Below are 20342 nucleotides of genomic sequence, written 5' to 3'. Positions count from 1 at the left end.
ATATATATATATATATATATGTATAATTTTCAATGATAAAAGAAGAGGAATCTGCGAGTGCGAAACAAAGTTGCCTCAAACGGGATTTGAACCCGGGACCTTCTGCTGTCTATGCAGACATCCCACCAACTGTGTCATTGAAGCTTCTAGGGAATTCAAATCCAATTAAAGCAACTAATTCCTCGCACTCTTGCGGATGCTTAGTGTGGACAGCACTAGTCCTTAATGCATGGCAAATAACAGGGATCAATATGATACACCCTCTTCTTATAAGCATTTTTGTAATTCTATATTCGTTTGTGTACATACTTGTCACGTCTCCGGTATTCTTTCCTTAAAATGATTTGTAGGTAACCGGATACGGCATAATGTTCTAAAGTAAGTCAGATATCATTTAAATTTAAAAATTACGACACATTAATGTCAAAAGCAAATATCATTGGAAAGTATTAAGTTGCATTCTCGGTTAAACCATTATTTAAAGGCTTATTTATTCAGCATCAAAAATTTAAATAACTTCCTTTCCTGTTTTGTTTTGAAAAAAAATAAATGGTAAAAAATAAAAAAGACAACAATTATAACTTATGTTCATCACAAAGTATAAAATGAAATTAATTTTATTTGTTTTTTTTTTCTTGCATGAATACTTTTATTCCAGACTTTTTTTTAGTATAAACTTTCAAAGTTTAAGTTCATACAGCCAACAATATTTATGGATTACATAACATATCAACATATATTAACCTAGCTTATAATAGAAGAAATAAAATATTATAACTTTTACAGTGCTTTTACTATATTCATATGGCACACTAGGAACTTAGACTATTTTGATAACCGTCCCAGGTAGCACTGTTTAGGAACAAAACACACCGACAACATCAAGCATCAAAGAGATTCCTCAATTCTATTTTCAGTTTTATCTATATAATACTTCGGCAATAATTGCACTATAATGAAACATGTTGATGACACAATAACCATGTGACTCTGATTCCTAGTCACTCAATTTAAAGGTACAGTGTTATTTAATTAATGCCAATATATTTTATATTGATCATCCAATAGGAATGATCAAAAACACTGGACATTATTACCCCCGGTCACTGAATAACATACAATGGCAAACCAGCACAAAGTGCAACCTTCTCTGCTCCCTGGGGAGTATCCCTAGTCGTTCACATATCTCAGCGCCCAAAACTAGTACAATCAATGTTACAACATCCTACCAGGTGCCCATTTATACTCCTGGGTTGAGAGAGAAAAACATAAAAAAGTGCCTTGCCCAAGGACACAAGCGATGGATGCACGAACCACTTCTACAAATTTGAAGGCATTTAACTTAATATTAACCTCATCTGTCTGGTAAAATCTTGAAAATCCTAAAATGTGTTATTAAAACATTTCTATTATAAAAAGGATAAAATATGTTATTAAGTCTTATAGTTAATTCAAATTTTAAAAAATGCCTTCTTTTACTTTTTTTCATAAGTAAAACATAATTAGCCATTTACAGTTGTTAACCATTAATACTGATAAAATTCTATTCTTTATTTCAAACTCTAGTGTAGGCTGTTAAAAGGGGAAGTGTTTTTCAATGTTTAATAATCAAAGTTATTAATAAATAAAATAAATATAATGGAAAAAATATACATTTTATTTTAGCCTTTAAGATACTAAGTAAAATAGCTACCTACTGTTTTTTGATGATGGATAAGTGATAATGTTAAAAAACTGGCATGTTAACAGTGTGGTGTATCTAACTAGTAGAAGCATAATTGAGATTAATCACAATTAATTAAAGAAAAATTCTATTTTGATTAAGTTGTTCATTAAATTAAGGGAAAATTAAATTACGCTTTTTATAAATTTTTTTCTTGATGGAAAAGCTTAATATTTCTTTTTTGAAAATAAAAATGAAAAAGGAAATGTGAATAATTTTTCTGTCTTTTCAAATTTTCATTAACTATTTAATTTACTGGGTGGCTCTCATGCTTGCGACCTCTGGTCTTAATGAGAGTCTCCGAGATACTTCAATTTCAATTTTCTTCTATACTTTTTGTACACGGCATGTTTATTTGTAGGGCGTCATCAAAGACAAAAGGTGGTATGTTAGAAGTTTTCGGTAGGAGCCCAAATTGAATCACTGCGTATATTAGTAGCTTAGCTGCCCTCAAGAAATGCTGATATCTATGGACTTCTTTAGGAAGAGAATAATTACTACTCTTATTTTTATTACAGATACAAACACAGGCCTTTTAGTATTTGCTTGATGATTTAGTATCTATCAGGTACTCATTCATAATCACGTAAAGATTTAATTACAGAACAGCATTTAACACAACTCTGTTTAAGTTTACAGTTCACAATACAAATTGCTTATGTATATCAGTGATGGCAGAATGATTAGATTACCTCTGCATAGTACTCAAATTTGTACTCCAATCATAATCAATCAATGTCATCTATTTTGACCTTTTGTGACCTTTAACTGCGTGCGCTGTCCACCAGCATGAGAATGTACAGGAACAGGTTGATTATGTCAAGATACAGGTTGAGGGCAGCAAATATGTACTCTTCAGGAGACAGCGAGTATTTGTGGTTTCCTCCCATCATTAGCTGAGTATCCACAACAATGTACTGTAAAATGAACCAAACCATGATTATCTTAATAACTTTTGTGTCGTCTGTGCATTTAGTGTCTACAAGTGGTGGGGTTTGAATCCTGGCAGTACATGTGATTTGACTGCACAGTATCAATTTCCATGATAAAAGTGAGATTTGCACATATTTGGAAATAATGATTTTGGAGCTTGTGCCATATTTCAACAAAACAATGTATGGGGCAGTGTATATTGGGAAGTGAAAATGCATGAGGCACTGCATATTGGGATGTGAGAATGTATGAGCATTGCATATTGGGATGCAAGAATGCATGGGGCATTGCATACTGGGATGTGACAATACATGGGGCTTCGCATATTGGGATGTGAGAATACATGGAGCATTGTATATTGGGATGTGACAGTGCATAAGGCAATGCATATTGGGATGTGGGAATGCATGAAGCACTCCATATTGGGATGTGAGAATGCATGGGGCATTGAATATTGGAATGTGAGATTGAATGAGGCATTGCATATTGGGATGTGAGAATGCATGAGGCATTTCATATTAGGATGTGAGATTGAATGAAGCATTGCATGTTGGGATGTGAGAATAATGCACGAGGCATTGCATATTGGGAGAATGCATGAGGCATTGGATATTGGGATATGAGAATGCATGAGCCAACTAAGTGGCCAAAAATGATAAAATTACCAAGAAAAGATAATTTACGGAAATGTGCTGCTGAATAATTGCTTTAGGTTTAAAAAAGAAGATAAAGGGTCTTGAATTACTCCAGCAAAAGGTCAGGACAAACAGGTTTGGAAAATCAATTATCCAATCAGCTGTCCGCAATTAATAATTACAATACCACTCAATCTCGTACAACTCACCATTGTTATGTATTCATTGAATATTTATTGACTTTTTAAAAATTTACCTAAATATTTTGTGTATATCTCTTGGCTGTATTCCATCTATACTGCTGTGACAATATTATGCTGTATTCTATCACAAACAACTTAGATAAATAAATTTTACTTACAATACCAAATATCAAAGCTCCAAGACTTGCATAAACGATATCCAATACCTGGTAAAAGAATATAGATTAAAAATATGATTACAATACTACTTCAATCTATGTGAATGTTGTGTAACAGTAAAACAAGTATCTACACACACAAATCTTCATCATACTGCCTTGAAACCATGTGTAACTGTCTTTGAGTTTGCTTGTTTTCAAACTTAGTGTAACACATATTATTATTATTTTATTTAACCATTCCTTGAATTTGAACAAATGGTAATCAGTGAATAGCAAGCAATACCAGTGTTATATATTACTAAACTTTTAAATCAATGAAAATATTATATTATATTATTATGAAATTCTTGGTGGCATGGAATGTATGCTGTTCAGAAGGATTAGTGATATTCAATTGCACTGCTGTTGGTAATAATATTCTGTACAGCAATGTATGTTGGTTGGAATGGTTCCAAAAGAGGTTTATGTACAATAAAAGATGATTATGACAAAACATGATGGGATCGATAAATACTATCTGGTGCTTTGCTGTACATGCTCCAAGTGGCATTTGCATATGTATGTTACAAAAGCAACAGTTAATACATACCCTATTTTGGAAGATGATGGCAAAGAACCCAAACAAAATCAGGCAAATAAGCGCCACAAACAAGACTCCAGTAAGCATAGTAAAGTCGATCTAAATAGAAACACAATCATCTCTTCTAATAATATTGATAAATTTGAATAAGAATAACCTATTCAATAACTGGTAATGTGGTAATGATAAATACAGATAATGTTGCATGATAAGATCAAATAGAATTACCAGTAGTCTATTGGAAATGGCAGATAACTAATTATTTAAAAATTATTATATTATACTTAAAGCAATACCCAAGATTTCAAGAATTAACTGATAGCTTTTTTCCCATCAGCTATCACGGATCTAAATGAAAAAAATCTTTAGAAACATATGGGAATAAAAGGACATATGCAAGCATTAGGCCTTAATAATATAAATCATTTATAAGTGCCAATTCCAAATAAAAGAAAGGTGAACAACCCTTCCCCAGGAAGTGTTACATTGGGGAATGCAAGAATTACACCCTAGAGGGAATGTTCATTCTTAATCCTGGATTTACATATATATTACAGTGCATTACTATTATTATTATTAAAAGAAATTCTTTTTAACTTACCTTAGTCTGGAAAGCAAACGCTGTGAGGGCCAAGACGATAATCTATGAATGCAAAGAATATTCACATAATTATATTAGCCAATTAAAACTATATTTAGTTCACATTTATATAAATATTATTATTGTAATAAAGTTACATACTGTACATCCAATTGATAATAATCACTAAAACAATTAAGTATTGCCAGAATACATACATTTTTGGTGTAAGCATGCTGATTTCACTATGGAAATTGTTAAAAATTAACAGTCACGGATGAAATTTTCTCAACACTTAAAAACAGTTTCCTTTTTATATTCTCAAGCTGATGATATTTTAGTAATAAGGAAATAAAGACAAATGGCCAAAATGATGGCAAGCCATAATGAACCATGTAAACTTACGGCTGTTATGCCAACGGCAATGAGTACAGTGTCAGTTTTATAGGTCGCACAAGCCATGCCCAATAGAACACCTTCACAAACAGTCTGGTGGAAAGACAACATAGCGGAAATTATTGTTATTGATGTGCCAGAGGATGATATAGCAAAATGAATGATGTTGTATGAATGAAAATGTGGGGAGAGGATGGTGCCACAGAGGGATTTGGTGAAGAGATGATATAGCAGAGTGAATGATGTTGTATGAATGAAAATGTGGGGAAGAGAATGAAGTGGCAGAGGGAATGATGTGGTAGTGAGGATGATATACTGTAGCAGAGTGAATGATGTATGAATGAACATGCAGGGAAGAGAATGAAGTGGCAGAGGGAATGATGTGGTGGTGAGGATGATATAGCAGAGTGAATGATGTATGAATGAACATGCAGGGAAGAGAATGAAGTGGCAGAGGGAATGATGTGGTGGTAAGGATGATATAGCAGAGTGAATGATGTATGAATGAAAATGTGAGGAAGAGAATGAAGTGGCAGAGGGAATGATGTGGTGGTGAGGATGATATAGCAGAGTGAATGATGTATGAATGAAAATGTGAGGAAGAGAATGAAGTGGCAGAGGGAATGATGTGTTGGTGAGGATGATATACTGTAGCAGAGTGAACGATGTTGTATGAATGAAAATGTGCGGAAGAGAATGATATGGCAGAGGAAATGATGTGGGGGAGAGGATGATATTAGTGGGGAGGATGATGTGGCAGAGGGAATGATGTACGAATAAAATGTGGGGAAGAGGATAATGCGGCAGAGGGAATGATGTGGTATGAGTAAAATTTTGGGGAAGAGGATAATGTTGAGGAGGGAATTATGTTGTATGAATGACATTGTGGGGAAGGCGATGATGTGACACAGGGAATGATATTATATGAATCAAATCGTGGGGAAGGTGATGATGTATAAATGAAAATTTGGTGGAGAAAATGAAGTGGCAGATATCAATACTGTACCACATCTTTGAATATTCACTATCTTTTAACGATTCTTTTTATACTTACAAATATCCCCAATAAAATTATGTTAATTGGAGAGGCTCTCCTGACATCAGGGCAACAAGATAACACTATGATTACTACCAAGGTTACAGCACTGCAATAGGAGGGAAAGTTATAAACATGAAGTAACAAGAAAAACAAAACTCTCAATAGTAATCATCCTCTTCCTTCATTGTCTATATTCTAACATATAATTATTATTTTTGATATTAATAAACCGATTCCATGAGGTTTGTTTACAGCAGATCATGTGACATATAGTGGTTATAACTTTGGAGAACACACAGTGTAATCAGTGTAAAAGTATAGGAAAAAAAATTGTTGTGGTAGGAAAAGGAAATGTTATGGTTGGAAAAGGAAATGTTATGGTTGCAAAAGCAACCGCTCACTATTAAGGTGTGAAATAACTGGCAAGGAAAGGCACTATGATTGTTCAAAATAGTGTTAACATATTCTAGCATACTCTGTGTTTTGTATGCTCTGGAATTTACTTGATTCTTTGTAAACCTTAGCTAGCCTAGAAATTGTAGCTTGTCAAAATTGCAGTTCGCGGATCGAAAACTCTTGTGCATACCTAACAGGCCATAAATATGCAGGAGCCTAGGCCTAGTATTTCTCGAAAAATCTCAATATTTGGGGGACAATACCTTTTGAAGCATTAGCAAACCATTAAGGCAAAATTCTCAAGTTCAATTTCCAATCAATTTGGTATAGTTTACTGGCATTCCAACCAACATTATTCAACATCAAATATGTGCTCTACAGCAGAAACACTCGGAAGAAGCCACACATATTCTTATTACCGAGCGTCACTCGTACTGCATGTTTACAATATATACTTGCTATACATCACATGACCTACCTAGTGGAATTGGTCTACTACTGAATATTATAGGTCTCCCTCCAATTAATTACCACTTTTTTGGACCAGGGTTTCAATGGTCTTAGCAGCTTTGGTCTCTAATGAGAATAAAGGTAAAAATGATTTGCTAATTTGGGACCACAGAAAAAAGGTTTTTAATTGGAGGTGGTCTTTGATTGGAGGGGTCTTTAATTAGAGGAAGACCTGTATTTATAATCAAAAGGTAATCAGCAAAACAAAGAGTATATAGGTCATTGCTGTACCTTCATTTTAGGCCCACAGTCAACCTCTGGTAATTGAGGGACTCTTTTACATTACAATTATTCAGAGATTCTACAATTTGTATGATCATGAATGCAGATGTAAAAACACCAGCTCTGTAAAATAATTATCTTCTTTTACTGGTTTAGCTTAAGACTTCATACTACTGTTTTCACATAAACTTGAGATGGAGTTGAAACATTGTTTTGTGTTAGATAAACCAACTACTGCACTAGCAGGTTTATTAGCCCATAAGCAACTATCCAGTTAACCAGGTATGGGTGACTATCCAGGGTAGATTAAGTCAGCAACTATTGCTTTATGCATATAAAATATGGCAGATAAAACATTTTAATAATATGCTTTATACATTTAAATGCAAATTTTTGTTTTAACTGGTTTATTAATAGAATGCAAAATTGTAAAATCATGTAAGGAAAAAATATAAGTGTTGTTTCATGATGGATATAGTACAGCTTACCACTTGCACTCTTTTGTAAACTGCATACTGTACTAGCCAAATATTAAAGTTATTACAATGCGACTTGTTCCAATTTTTAGCACTTTTTTACACACCAACTAGCACAAGCTAATAATATACTGGATTGGATTGGATTGATTTCAACTTAATACAAGCACAAGATCAGACAGAAATGAAAAACAACATAATAGAGAACTGCAGGAAAACCATTTAAGCATTTCTGCTTGTTTCCAAAGGAGTCCTTGTGAAAGATAGATTCTGATCGACATTAAATTGATCATTAGTAGATAAAATAACAGATGTTCTATCTGATCAATATTAAGCAATTAGAATAGTTGCATATCAGATACTATGGACATTCTTTTTAATAAAATTTAGATTAATGCATGAAAAAAATGTTGCACATGAACTGAAAAAAGGTCAAGTAAACTGTCCACTAATAAAAAATTAATGCAAAGTTTGGGAGGGAAATAACATTGGGAGTTACAGTGATGAAGTCATGATTGACTTATTGAGAAGCTTTCGATTGCAAAACAATGGTAGGACGTAGAACGTAATGATGTCACTAAGTCATCTGCACATGTGAGAATGTTATTAAGTTCTCTTCATCGCGTTGATTCTAGGACGTAATTTGGCCAAATCTATGTAGTGCAAAGAATGTAGGACGATCGGTTTCAGCGTCACCTCGTCAAACAAATCGAAAGCTTCCTATAATAATTTATAGAGTAATGGAAATGTATGTATTTGTGGTAAACAACCATAAGATTTAAACATAACATACAATGATTACTGACTACACCTGAATGGTTGAAGCCAGTCACTCACTGCATCGTACGACGGTTGTAAAGCCGTCAGCCGACAAATCTAATATCGGTCCCAGTGAGTGGCGTCTGCTGAGTGTCGCTGACAGTCTGAACGGATCACTATTAAAAATGATACATTGTGCGCACATTATCGTATTGCGTTCTCCCTAGAATCATGTTAGGCCGATGAACATCGGGGGCAGTAAGTGGACAGCTTTATAAATGAAATAGCTAGTATACTTACAAACATAACCAGAATGGCCATACATTTGTCAATGCATATTCTTTTACACCAGAACTGTAAAATAAAAAAAAAATACTGTATAATAATTAGCCTGTTTCATATAATTTCTATGAAATTATAGCTAGAGAACTGGAAGACTTGCAGTGTGTACATCCATTGTGCTTGGTTTCAATTAAAACCGTTCTACAGTTAATAATAAGCACTTTATGCAACAGGAGAGGAAGATGGGTGGATGGTGGTTCTGTGCTCATCAGAGCGTGCAGACCACAGTAAACACTTGGGTGAATTGACGGCTCCCCGTTCTCTTGCGTAAACTGCCTAATAATAGAGAACTTTTGATTAGCACGATGACGTAACTCTAGAACAGATCGTTCATAACATACGTTTGAGTGGTACGTATGTATGTTTAGGTCAAAGGTCACCGCAAATTTAACCCAACCTTGATTTTATGAATCCCCGATTTACATACGCTCTCCGGTCCCATACCGTATACCGTACGTAAAATCGATGTTCTACTGTATTATTAATCTAATTAGAGACCAAAGCAAAGGGTTTAGAATTGCAAGATGTCCGACGTCCCTGACTTTGTATGCACGCATTGAAACGTTAAAAAGGGTACTACCACGAGATAAGGGTGCTCTATTTACGAACACCTTGTTCTATTTTTAAGGACGCCCTCTAGTTCGTGATAGTACCTTTTTTGAGATAGAATTTGCATTCCAATGAAACCCAGAAAGTTGGACCTCTTGCAGTTCTTTACTCTTTGACCCTAGCTGCTGAAGATCATGGAAATCCCAATCGCAAAAATGGAGGGAGACCTTTACTTCATTCATCCTGCGTCAAAAACACGGAAATTGGTTTGATGATACACTCTGTTTTACATAAGACTTTCATTACTGAAATATTTCAGATCATTGACAAATGGAAATGTTGGCTACTCTATCATGCGAAATTATGATAAACAAATTGGCAAAGTGAATTTACACACTATTATTCAACAATCATCTCTCATCTATGACTTTCAAAGAATTTTCACATAATGTCTTTTATTTCAGGGAAAACTCAAAGCAAGTACTGAAAAAAATGGCTAACAATTTACAAACTTGCTTTCAATTTTGTAACTATTTCATATTTGTAACTAATTTGTAACTATTTAACCCATTTTTCGATAAATTCTAAGTGCAATAAAAATCCATCAGTACACATCAACTTACCTGAAAGTGAAGATGCTCATAATCCCAATTGTAACAACCAACTGAGCACACAGAATGCTATAGACCTTGCGAATAAATGCTGCAATAAGTAAACAACATTGTCACATTTCATGTTTGTCTTCTCAGTTTGGCCTACATGTACTAGAAATTTACCAATACTGTTGTATACACCAGTGCTTCCCAAATTTCTTTCCAAATGGATAGGCCTAGATAGAAGCCCTTTCCTGAAGCAGTTTTTCATTAAATTAACCTATTTTTGGCATTACTTTTGATTATTTATGGGTGAATATTAGTTAACTAAATATAGGATTTTTAAATAAACACTATAATGATAGATTTCTTGTTCTTCCATTGACTAAATAAACATGATTACTTTTATATGTTCACTGAAAAATATTGTCAGCTCATTTTTGGGTTGTGCCCACAGTTTGAAGCACTAATCAACTCCATTTCTATCTTCCTACTGTTACTGTATGTCTGTTGGACTTAAATCTGATCAAATACTCTTGGTGTATACTTATTTCATGACATCAGCAGCTTTCTGGTGGAGTACACGCTCCACCAAAGTTAATCACAATTTACTATTCCAAATATAATTACATTCTTGAGAAGGTGCCTTCCTCTAAGCCACACCCCTTGGATAGTGTTGCTACCATCCCACAAAACGACAGCATAACCAATCGTGACTGTAGTACGAAAATATGTATGTTTGTGGGCATGGCTGGAAAAGGTGAGCAACCCCACGACCAACGGATGGAAGCATTATGAATGTCCTGGGAAAATATTTTGTGGAAAAAATGAAAAAAAAACAAACTGTTGGGTTATATACTTTACAGATAACATTTGATGCTGAGGAAATTATCGAGACAGTTTTCACGGTCGAAGGCACAAATTCCAGGCCTGTTTGTGGGACAAGCATGTATTTCTTTCCTTTCTGGTGTTTCTGTATTTTATTGTTAAATATGATTGGCACTCCAGAGAATCCATTACACTTACATTTACGGATATTTTGATCACTGAATTCAAATCCTCCTTCATCCAAGAGTCCATCTTCCAAACCCATTGTTAGATTATATATCTATTTGCAAAATGCAAGATAAGGATTAACTCTGAAAAGAGAAAGCAATACCGCTAGTGATTAGCTACATATAATATTTTTTTGTATAAGTAAAAACACCACAATGCACTTTATAAAGCAAGTAATAGACTTTAATCGTGATCGTGAACTCATTGAGCTGATTTTGACAATAAAAATTGAATTGAATAGCGTTGGAAGTGGTTTGGTGCCACGGGTCGGGGTTTCAATTCCTCAATGTGCGTTTCACTAATTGTGTCCTTGGGCAAGGCACTTTATCTGCATTGCTTTTCTCCACCCAGGAGTATAAGTGGATACCTGGTAGGGATAAATGCCAAAATGTGCTGATGTAGGTGCTGCAACGTTATGGAATACTCCCCCAGGGTTGTATTTCATAGGCGTGTAATCCAATGACCGGGGTAATAATAACGTGAAGCGCATAGAGGGCTTAACAATATGCGCTATATTTTTTTTGTGATGCAAACCATTTCAGCCCCGGCTGCTGTTTGTAATTGTTTTATTTTTTTATACCTGAATCAATCTTCTTAATAGTTTGCTCTAAATTTCTAATGTTTTTGCAACAGTCTGTTTTTCTTTCAATTTTCCTTTTCCATTTATTTTAAAATGTCTGTCACAATAATGTTGCACACTTTTTATTGTATTTTTTGCATTTGATATGATTTTTACATATTAATTGAATTTTTTTTAATTGTTTTTTTTTAATTTTTAATTTTTTTAATTTTTTATTTATTGTATTTTTTTCATTTGATATGATTTTTACGTATTAATTGAATTTTTTTTATAATTTTTTATATTTTTTTATTTTATATTTTTTTATTCTTTATTTTTTATCTTTAGCAATTTTAATGTTTCTGATTAATAGCTCATTTTTGTAATTAAGATATATTTCTACATGATGTTCCACACTTTATTATACAAATAATGAATGTTTATGAGTGCAATGGGGTAGAAAATTTCATGAGGAGAAAGATTGGATGTTCTATTCAATGAGGCGTAGCCCAGTTGAATAGAACATGCATGCATCTTTTTCACCTCATGAAATATTCTACCCCACTGTACGAATGAGAAACATTCATTATTTGTTTTATACAAAACCTCTGCATCTCTGTGAGGCTATTTCTCTCTCTCGCTCACGTCGCGTTCTATTTGAGATTTTTGTCATCTTGGAGATGAAAAAGTACTATTCAACAATCGTTGCCTAGTACTCAAATAACCATGGAATAGTAATTTTAAATCAATCTCATGCAACCTGTTTTCAACCAATCAAATTAATAGAATATAATCAGTTGTTGTATAAATTCTTATATTCCGTAATCAATTTAAAAAATAATTATAGCAATAGTGATCAAATTGTCATGTCAGTTTCCAAAATAGTTTGCTTTGAATTTCACTTTTTGTGCAATACTTTTCAGTTCCGCCATCTTAATGGGTTTGATAATTTTTTTCAATGCTTCAATTTCTGTGGTGTTTTTAAAATTTTCTCTGTTGCACTTTAAGAAAACAATTTAATTACGCATTTTTATAATATTGTAAACTTCTAGCAATTCAGTATTTTACTACCAGTTCAAGTGAAAAAAGAAATCAGAATCTGAAATGTGAATCTGGAAATTATCACTACATAGCATCATGAACAATACACTGTACACTAGTTACTGCAGAAGTAGATTAGTTACCCTTTAAAAATAGATAATTACTCAATCCACAAACAACCTGTTTACATAGTGGTGCAGTTTTTAGCTGCAACACTTCTCAATTTGACCTTATAAAACTGAGGTCAAACTACAGTAATGACGTCAGTAAAATCAAATTTTAAAACTAGCTGACCATTCAGAGTAATAAAGTTTTCAATCATCAGTATCTGGGGGGAGTTTAAGTGTACAAAATCAGACATATTTTTAATTTACTATTTGTTTTCATCCCAAATGAGGCTTTAAAAAGGAAGTCAATTCTAGGTACATGGTTGTTATTTATATTATTTTTTTCATTTCTAAGTCATGAAATGCTTGCACCATACTGTAGGGCTGAAGTGAAGCACACTAATAAATCATTTTGCAGGTCCACAATGTATTTTTATTGATCAGGAAATTCCCAGGAAAATTTTACACAGCTGAACTTTTGAAAGCAAGGTATAAAAAGGAGAAATAAATAATAAAATACAGCATGTCAAGTTATAAAAGTTATCATTTTGGATCACATAAATACTTAAAGTAAATTAAAAATAGATGAAACCTTCTTTTGACATAATTCTAGTTAAGATTACCTCTCCGACCGACAAACATCTGTTTTGGAGTAAAAATTCAGTTGCGACATGGTCCATATGTTTGAAAATAAGTTGCAGTAGATAATAGATAAAATTAACATGTTCATAATATACACTACTCAGTATTTCCCGATGTAACCAACAGGTTTATGTTTTTAGAACACACCTTTGAATGTGTGAATATAAATGAACCGTTAACATATAAAAGAGGGATCAATAGTGTTTATGAAACTTGGACTCTGAATAAAGCTAATTAATTTTACTTCAGTAAACACTATGGATTAATAGAATCCATGACAACATAATATACTGTACAATGAAAACAATAAACTGAAGGGAAAAAACCACTTACCTAATTGAGTTTAAATTAGATAACAACACAGCTTTTAATCAATACGGTTTTAACTGTTTTCAAATGAGTTTACGGCTGTACTACAGTTGATCTGAAAGAATAAGTGTTAACATCCCATTAGCTGAAATCAGGAAACACAGGTTTAAAATCTCGTGTTAAGGTTTTAGATCGGAGATGATGAGAGTCTAGGTGGGCATAAAAATCGGTTGGAGGGCCAAAGTGAATTTCTGATTTAACACAGAGGGCCGCACCCAAACTTTGACGCTGCCGATGTGCTTCCAAAAACCTCCAAACACTGTTTTTACACTACTTTACTCCATTTACTTTTAAACAGTTTATTACTTTTGACATATGATCAGTGTCGGGCCATAAAAAACAAGTTTTCTAGCTAAACACATAGGGTTTTTAATTTATTTTCGAGGGCCGCTAAAAAATCGCTGTCAGGCGCATTCGGCCCACAGGCTGCACTTTGCCGACCTGTGGACTAGGAAAACGCTAATTATTTTATAAGGCCTATGATATACGGAATAACCTGCAAGAATATGAACAATATATTAAGATTTGCAACATGATCAGCATTTTTTACTGTGGTAACATCAATGAAAGCCAAGGGTCCCAAGTTGGAACTTGAAGAAGTCATTTCCAGGAGATCTGCTTAAACAAACCTTCTTAGCACATCTACTGTAATTATGTTTTAACTTATGGTGATAACAAACGACAGACTGCTGTGAGACAAACGCAATAAAGGGGTAATAACAGTAATACAACATGTAAATTTAATAAATTTGAGGAAGATAGATTATTTGCAGGAGTGCGGGAGGACGTTCTGATTCCTGGGAGACTCGCATGGCCTGCGGGAAACTTGGGACAACTGGAAAGCTCACAGTAAGTTTTAAACATCCATTGTGGTTGGTTTATTATCGATTAAAACAGTTCTACAGCTTTAAGAACACTTCCTGCAACAACGGAAAGACAAACTTGATGACAATAACAATTAGCATTCAAACATTATGAATATAAAAGCAAGTAAAGCAAAGTAGCACCTTGAAACTACTGGTAGTTTAATTTCTAATTATTCACACAAGAAGAATGTTCACTCACACGATAAAAAAAATCTCAACCATTCTCAAAATGCTACTTCGATTTTACACTTACTGTTTATTTTTAGTATAATTGGCTAGTTCAGCTCACAGTATTTTTATCTTATGCACACATGCTTCAATGATCTCAAACCCCGATTACTTGTTGTCTAAACCAGGCACCCACTGTGCCCGACGTGATTCTATGGAGAACACAACGCTGAGAGGTGCGCGCAGCGAATCGTTTTTAATGACGATCCGTTTAGACTCCCACTGACAGTCTAGTAGGCACATCAACTTGTTCTAGAATGTGTGTTGAAACAGACTGACATTGCAGTTAACAATAGAGCAATGAAAACTACCACTCCACTAAAAAAAGGTTTGATAAAGCTCTTTTCAATATAATCTCAATGCAATACAATATGCTATTGTAATCAGTGTGCATGTTATCACATGTGACAATGTGATTCTTAAGCTGAAACGGATCCACCATATTTTATGAAAACTGTTGCTTGAATTTTCTTGGAATACTTTTAAATAGTATAATGTACAATGGGTTAATTGGACGTACTAATGTGTAATACAGTATTAGGTAGCTAGGTGTACTGCTACGTTTTTGTCATTATTCAATGGCCTACTCCGTTTATTTAATTATTTAAAATATTATTAATTACTATTTTATAAATTCTAATAATAATGATAAAATATTCATGTAGACCTATATTAATAACATCCTGCAACGATATCTTGTTCACGTGAAGCACAGCTGTATGCCCGAGGCGAAACAACTGTTAATTTGACAGCCTGGCCCGATATTGTGTTGACGCGAGTACTACGGTTCAAAACCGAGGAGATGTTGTAGATTTTATGTGACATAAATAACTCGCAAAACATGGCCGCGAAAGTACACATTTTAGGTGGTTTTTGACAGTTTTTTTTCGAACTTGTCATCCAATATCCAGCCTAGAAAAGTAGCCTATCATGTTCGTGACATGCGGAAAAGTTTTGATGGGTCGCATAACCTCTTCATACCGTGAAAACTTTACATAATATGAATGAGGACAAACAAAATCAAATTACAGTAAACGAAAGTGCACTTAAAGTGTGGCATGTCCATCGGTTTACTTTTGTAATGTGTGCTATATCAAAGTTTCATGTTAAAAAAAAATACACTATCAAAACATTTGTACTTCAGATATGTCAACCTAAAAGTTTTACAGTAGTTTTGTTCATTTCAATGTGTATGACTTCTACCTGAAAATCATTTCTAACAAGAAAACATTTTTCTATTCAATTAAATATGTCTGTGTCTTCACATAATCCATTAATCACTGTTCTACAACTTATGGGTCACGACCTAATGTTTGAGTCGTGGAAAAAATTAGATAGGTCGCATAACCTCTTTAGATCATGAAAAAAATTACTTATTGTGAATGAGGACAAACAAAATTAAATTAAAGTAAACAAATGTGCAATTAAAGTGTGGCATATGCGTCAGTTTAATTTTGTAATCTGTGCATTATCAAAGTTTCGTGTTAAAACAAGAAATATTTCCTATAAAAAAACGCCGCAACTTCTGTAGCTTATTCAATTTGTGTATACAGCTACAGTACTTCCAAATTTTATCCTATGTGTAAATATTGTTATCATATTTAAGTTAGCTGTTTCAATAAATAAATCTGCAACTGTATTTTCCTATAGATCAATAAATATAGCCCTATGCTTATTTATTGTTAAGGATAGGCCTAATTTTTTAAGGACATTATTTGGTAAATGCGCATGTGCATTGCTTAGTTTGGAATTCCCATTTTTTCGAAGAAAAAACTACCGCTACCTACAGTTTCTTAACAACTATTTCCTCTTGATTGTTACAGCCCAAAGGTACGGCGCAAAAAATATTATATTATCAAAACATTTGTACTTCAGCTATGACAACCTGAAAGTGTTAGTTTTGTTCATTTCAACTGTGTTTGGCTTTGAAAATGTTCCATCAAAATGTGTCTATGTCTTTGCAATAACTCATAGATTTCTGGCAACAAATCTAGGATTTTATGTATAGTAAAATGTATATCATCAATTTTTACAAAACTTTAACATATTTAAAAATTTGATAACTTAAGGTGTACATGGTTTTGTTAAATTAGTAATTCAAAGTTATATTTTAATTTTATGGGTATTAAATTGATTTTGTGGGTGATAGTATATTTTTCCAAAAGAATCAAATGGGTAGTATCTTCTAAAACCTGCTATCCCCTGTGTGAAAAAAAAAAAACGACGGACGTGATTTATCGGGTTCGATGGATTGCGTCTGAGTGCTTGACAAATAATTTGGGCTAAAAAGGTTGGGGAACGGGGCTCTAGATGATATGAACAGGGCTGGAAAAAGTGCACAACAGTGCGACAAGCAGTTGGAGGCATCGCGTATTCTCCCGGCAACATTATTTAAAAAACATTATTTTTCTCCTCACTTTTACTGAATATTATTAGGTTAACCCCTTGTATGAGGATGAACTGGGGATACAGCTCGGATTGGTTGGGGACGTTTAATGTTGTTGGTGACTGTTAATAGACCTTCATGTCTTTATTTCTTTGTGTAAGTGTAATGTGGGCGAAGTATCGTTTTCTGAATTGAGTTTTCCCCCCCATGTGAGCAAAACTAGATATTTTTTTTCGCCTCGTTACACCTAACCAAATATTGTTACCTGCCCGGGAGTCGTCCATACAACAACTCCCCACCTGGTAATAGTAATCCTGTAGGAGTATTACACCCAACATACAGTTAATGTACAGGCATAATCGTGATAAAATCACAGTATTTTTTTTATCAGCTATACAAAGTTTGTCAACTTAATAGTTTGGCAGACAATTGGTATTCTCTGTGTGATTTCACCTATCCTATATCCAACAAAAACCTGGGCTTTTAAAAACCTAAAAAGATTTCGCCTGTAAAATCTCGGGTCTATACTCATACAGTAATAAAACCAAGTCTCTGATATAAAGTTTTTATTTTTAATTTGCTATGTAATATTTAGCTAAACTAAGACTACCAACCTTTCTGCGTTTGTCGATTAGTTGGTAACAGATTTATTTCTAGCTCTGGGTGGGGTCACCCCTACTCCACATTGGCCCAGTGTTGTGTTTTAGCCATCACTTTATTGAAAAAATATTCTTCGAATGGTTATTAATTTTATTTTTTTTTATATTCTTTCTTATAATCTAATTTTTTCTCGCGGGCCAGAATAATTTGCTTCGCGGGCCAAATTTGGTCCGCAGGCCACCTATTAAGAACCAGGGCTTTATATACATCTCATTAATTAAGCCTTGGTTCTACCTGTAGTTAATTAAAGCTAAAACTCTATTCTATGTCACTACATAATCTACTACTACTACTATACTACTACTACTACCGTAGGCGTAGGGCCTAAATAGTTTGTTGAAATTTTCATACTCATTCATCCCAGCCTAGTCCTTTTTTTTTTATTAACAACATAGGGGAGGCATCCTACAACCTGAAAGTTATTTCTCTGCTGTGAATAAATGCCAAACATGCCAGATGTCCACAGTCCAAACTGCTGGGAATTTCCCAACTGGCACTGAATGAATAGGCTGCCGCTCTAGATAGCCTGGGTAAGCTATAGCAATACTTTATTTAGGCTAGTCTGCAGACGTAGGCCCTAGGCCTAGCTTAAACAGCCTGGCTCCATCTAACATAAATTTACAAAGCTTAAATTCAGATCAATCCTAAACGTCTCGTGAATCGTATCTAAGTATATGGAGTACTTACTGAATCTTGAAAGGATGACGATGGACAGACAGAGTACTATATTTAAATTCGACTGCTGCTCTTGCAAAAATTACTATTTATAGTTTTATACTGTAACTCTTTGCTATTTACTTATGAGCAAAGATATTATGAGACCTACCAAACCATGACATCATCAACATAAACAGCACTGTCGGGGTGCTCATGCGCGCATCGCATTACTCAGCTCCGTAAGTTTGACATCCAATCATAGAGATATAATAAGAATACATCCAATACAATCATTATTTCATTCATTTCATTTATTTATTCGACCAATACACATTTACAAAAGGTACAGTACAACAAAAAATTTAGTTAGGGGCAGCTTAAGCAAAATGTTACTATAAATCATTGAGACTAGGCAGCTGCCCCATAAATATAAAAATAAAAGAACATTTAAATACAATACAATAAATAGCATAAATAGACCTATCATAATTCAAAAATTATGATTATTATAGGCCTACAAAAGCAATTAATATTGATATTATTATTATTATTATTATTATTATTAATATTATTATTATTATTATTATTATTATTAAATTCTTTTTCTAATATGTTTTCCAGATTTTTACAATACTCAGTGGCGGATCTAGGATTTTGTGGGGGATGGATAGCAGGGGCGGATCCAGCGGGGAGGGGGAATGAGCAGGGGTGGCGCCAGAGGGGGATATAGCCCCCCCCCCCTTCGGGGAGGACGATAATTTTGTCGGTGAACAAACAAATAAAAAAAAATATTTACATGTAATATTCGTTTAGCCACCATATCGTTTGTGTTAATTTTTCATCACAACAACCACAATAACAACAATAATAATAATAATAATAATAATAATAATAATAATAATAATAATAATAATAATGATAATAATAATAATAATAATTGAATGAGACTAATTAAAAATAATTTGCGTTCTGTTATGACAAATGCTCATTTAGATAGCCTCATGATGGTTGGAATACATCGTGATAGGTGAAGCAACCTCGACCATGACAACGTGGTTGACAGATTTCATGCAAAATTTCCAAAATATAGAATCTCACTTTCAAGAATGAGGATTTGATAATATATTAGATGGTTACATTGCATAGGCCTACTCTTTGTTTCTTGCTTTATTCAAAATGTTTTGGTTTTGGAAGCTGATGTCAACATTAGAAAGCATAGCCTACATGAAGTCATATTATAGTAACTCGATACCTATCAAATAAGTAAAAAAAATTCGCCATAATTCAGTGGCTATACAGCAGTGGGCGAAAGGAGAGCTTGATTATTTTACCAATTATTGGTGGGGCTGAGGTGGGCGTGGCGGCGTGAACATCATATTGTGCCCCCACCCCGTCAGAAAATATCTGGATCCGCCCCTGGATAGTGCGAGGTGAGCACCAAGGTGTTGGGGGAATGGGTGACGCAATGTGTTTTGAAACCTCTGGCCTATCACACGGAATCATCAAATTAAAGGTACGACGTAGTCTCTACTCTCTCTAATTAAAAACCCCTCCAATTAAAGACAGACCCGTATCCGGAGGGGGTGGGAGTTATGGTTCGGGAGAACCTTTTTCTGGCGAATCCCCCTCTTCAAATTTCCCAAAGAAATGTCCTCCCGGACCCAACTAATGCAC

At 34.0% G+C, this 20342-nt stretch overlaps 1 protein-coding gene across 2 annotated transcripts; it reads right to left on the bottom strand.

The window, feature by feature from the left end:
• Positions 1-620: 620 nt before the first annotated feature.
• Positions 621-18856, bottom strand: LOC117111832 (protein lifeguard 1-like). 2 transcript variants are annotated; one of them, XM_033254831.1, is made up of 11 exons: positions 18699-18856; positions 13836-13926; positions 11124-11236; positions 10128-10206; positions 8914-8967; positions 6266-6356; positions 5221-5304; positions 4837-4878; positions 4245-4334; positions 3653-3700; positions 621-2640 (listed from the first exon to the last, which is right to left on the bottom strand). In XM_033254831.1, exons 3-11 carry the CDS (start codon positions 11188-11190, stop codon positions 2488-2490), a joined length of 708 nt encoding a protein of 235 aa, XP_033110722.1. In that variant the 5' UTR covers positions 11191-11236; positions 13836-13926; positions 18699-18856; the 3' UTR covers positions 621-2487. The 2 variants fall into 2 exon arrangements, with proteins under 2 accessions (XP_033110722.1, XP_033110723.1); XM_033254832.1 differs by lacking the exon at positions 18699-18856 and adding an exon at positions 14991-15238.
• Between the last annotated feature and the right edge of the window lie 1486 nt (positions 18857-20342).

Source organism: Anneissia japonica, unplaced genomic scaffold (genome assembly GCF_011630105.1).
Source record: "Anneissia japonica isolate Jap-2015-1 unplaced genomic scaffold, ASM1163010v1 scaffold1203_len951721_cov167, whole genome shotgun sequence".
Taxonomy (NCBI): domain Eukaryota; kingdom Metazoa; phylum Echinodermata; class Crinoidea; order Comatulida; family Comatulidae; genus Anneissia; species Anneissia japonica.
This window is presented reverse-complemented; position numbering and strand designations above follow the sequence as displayed.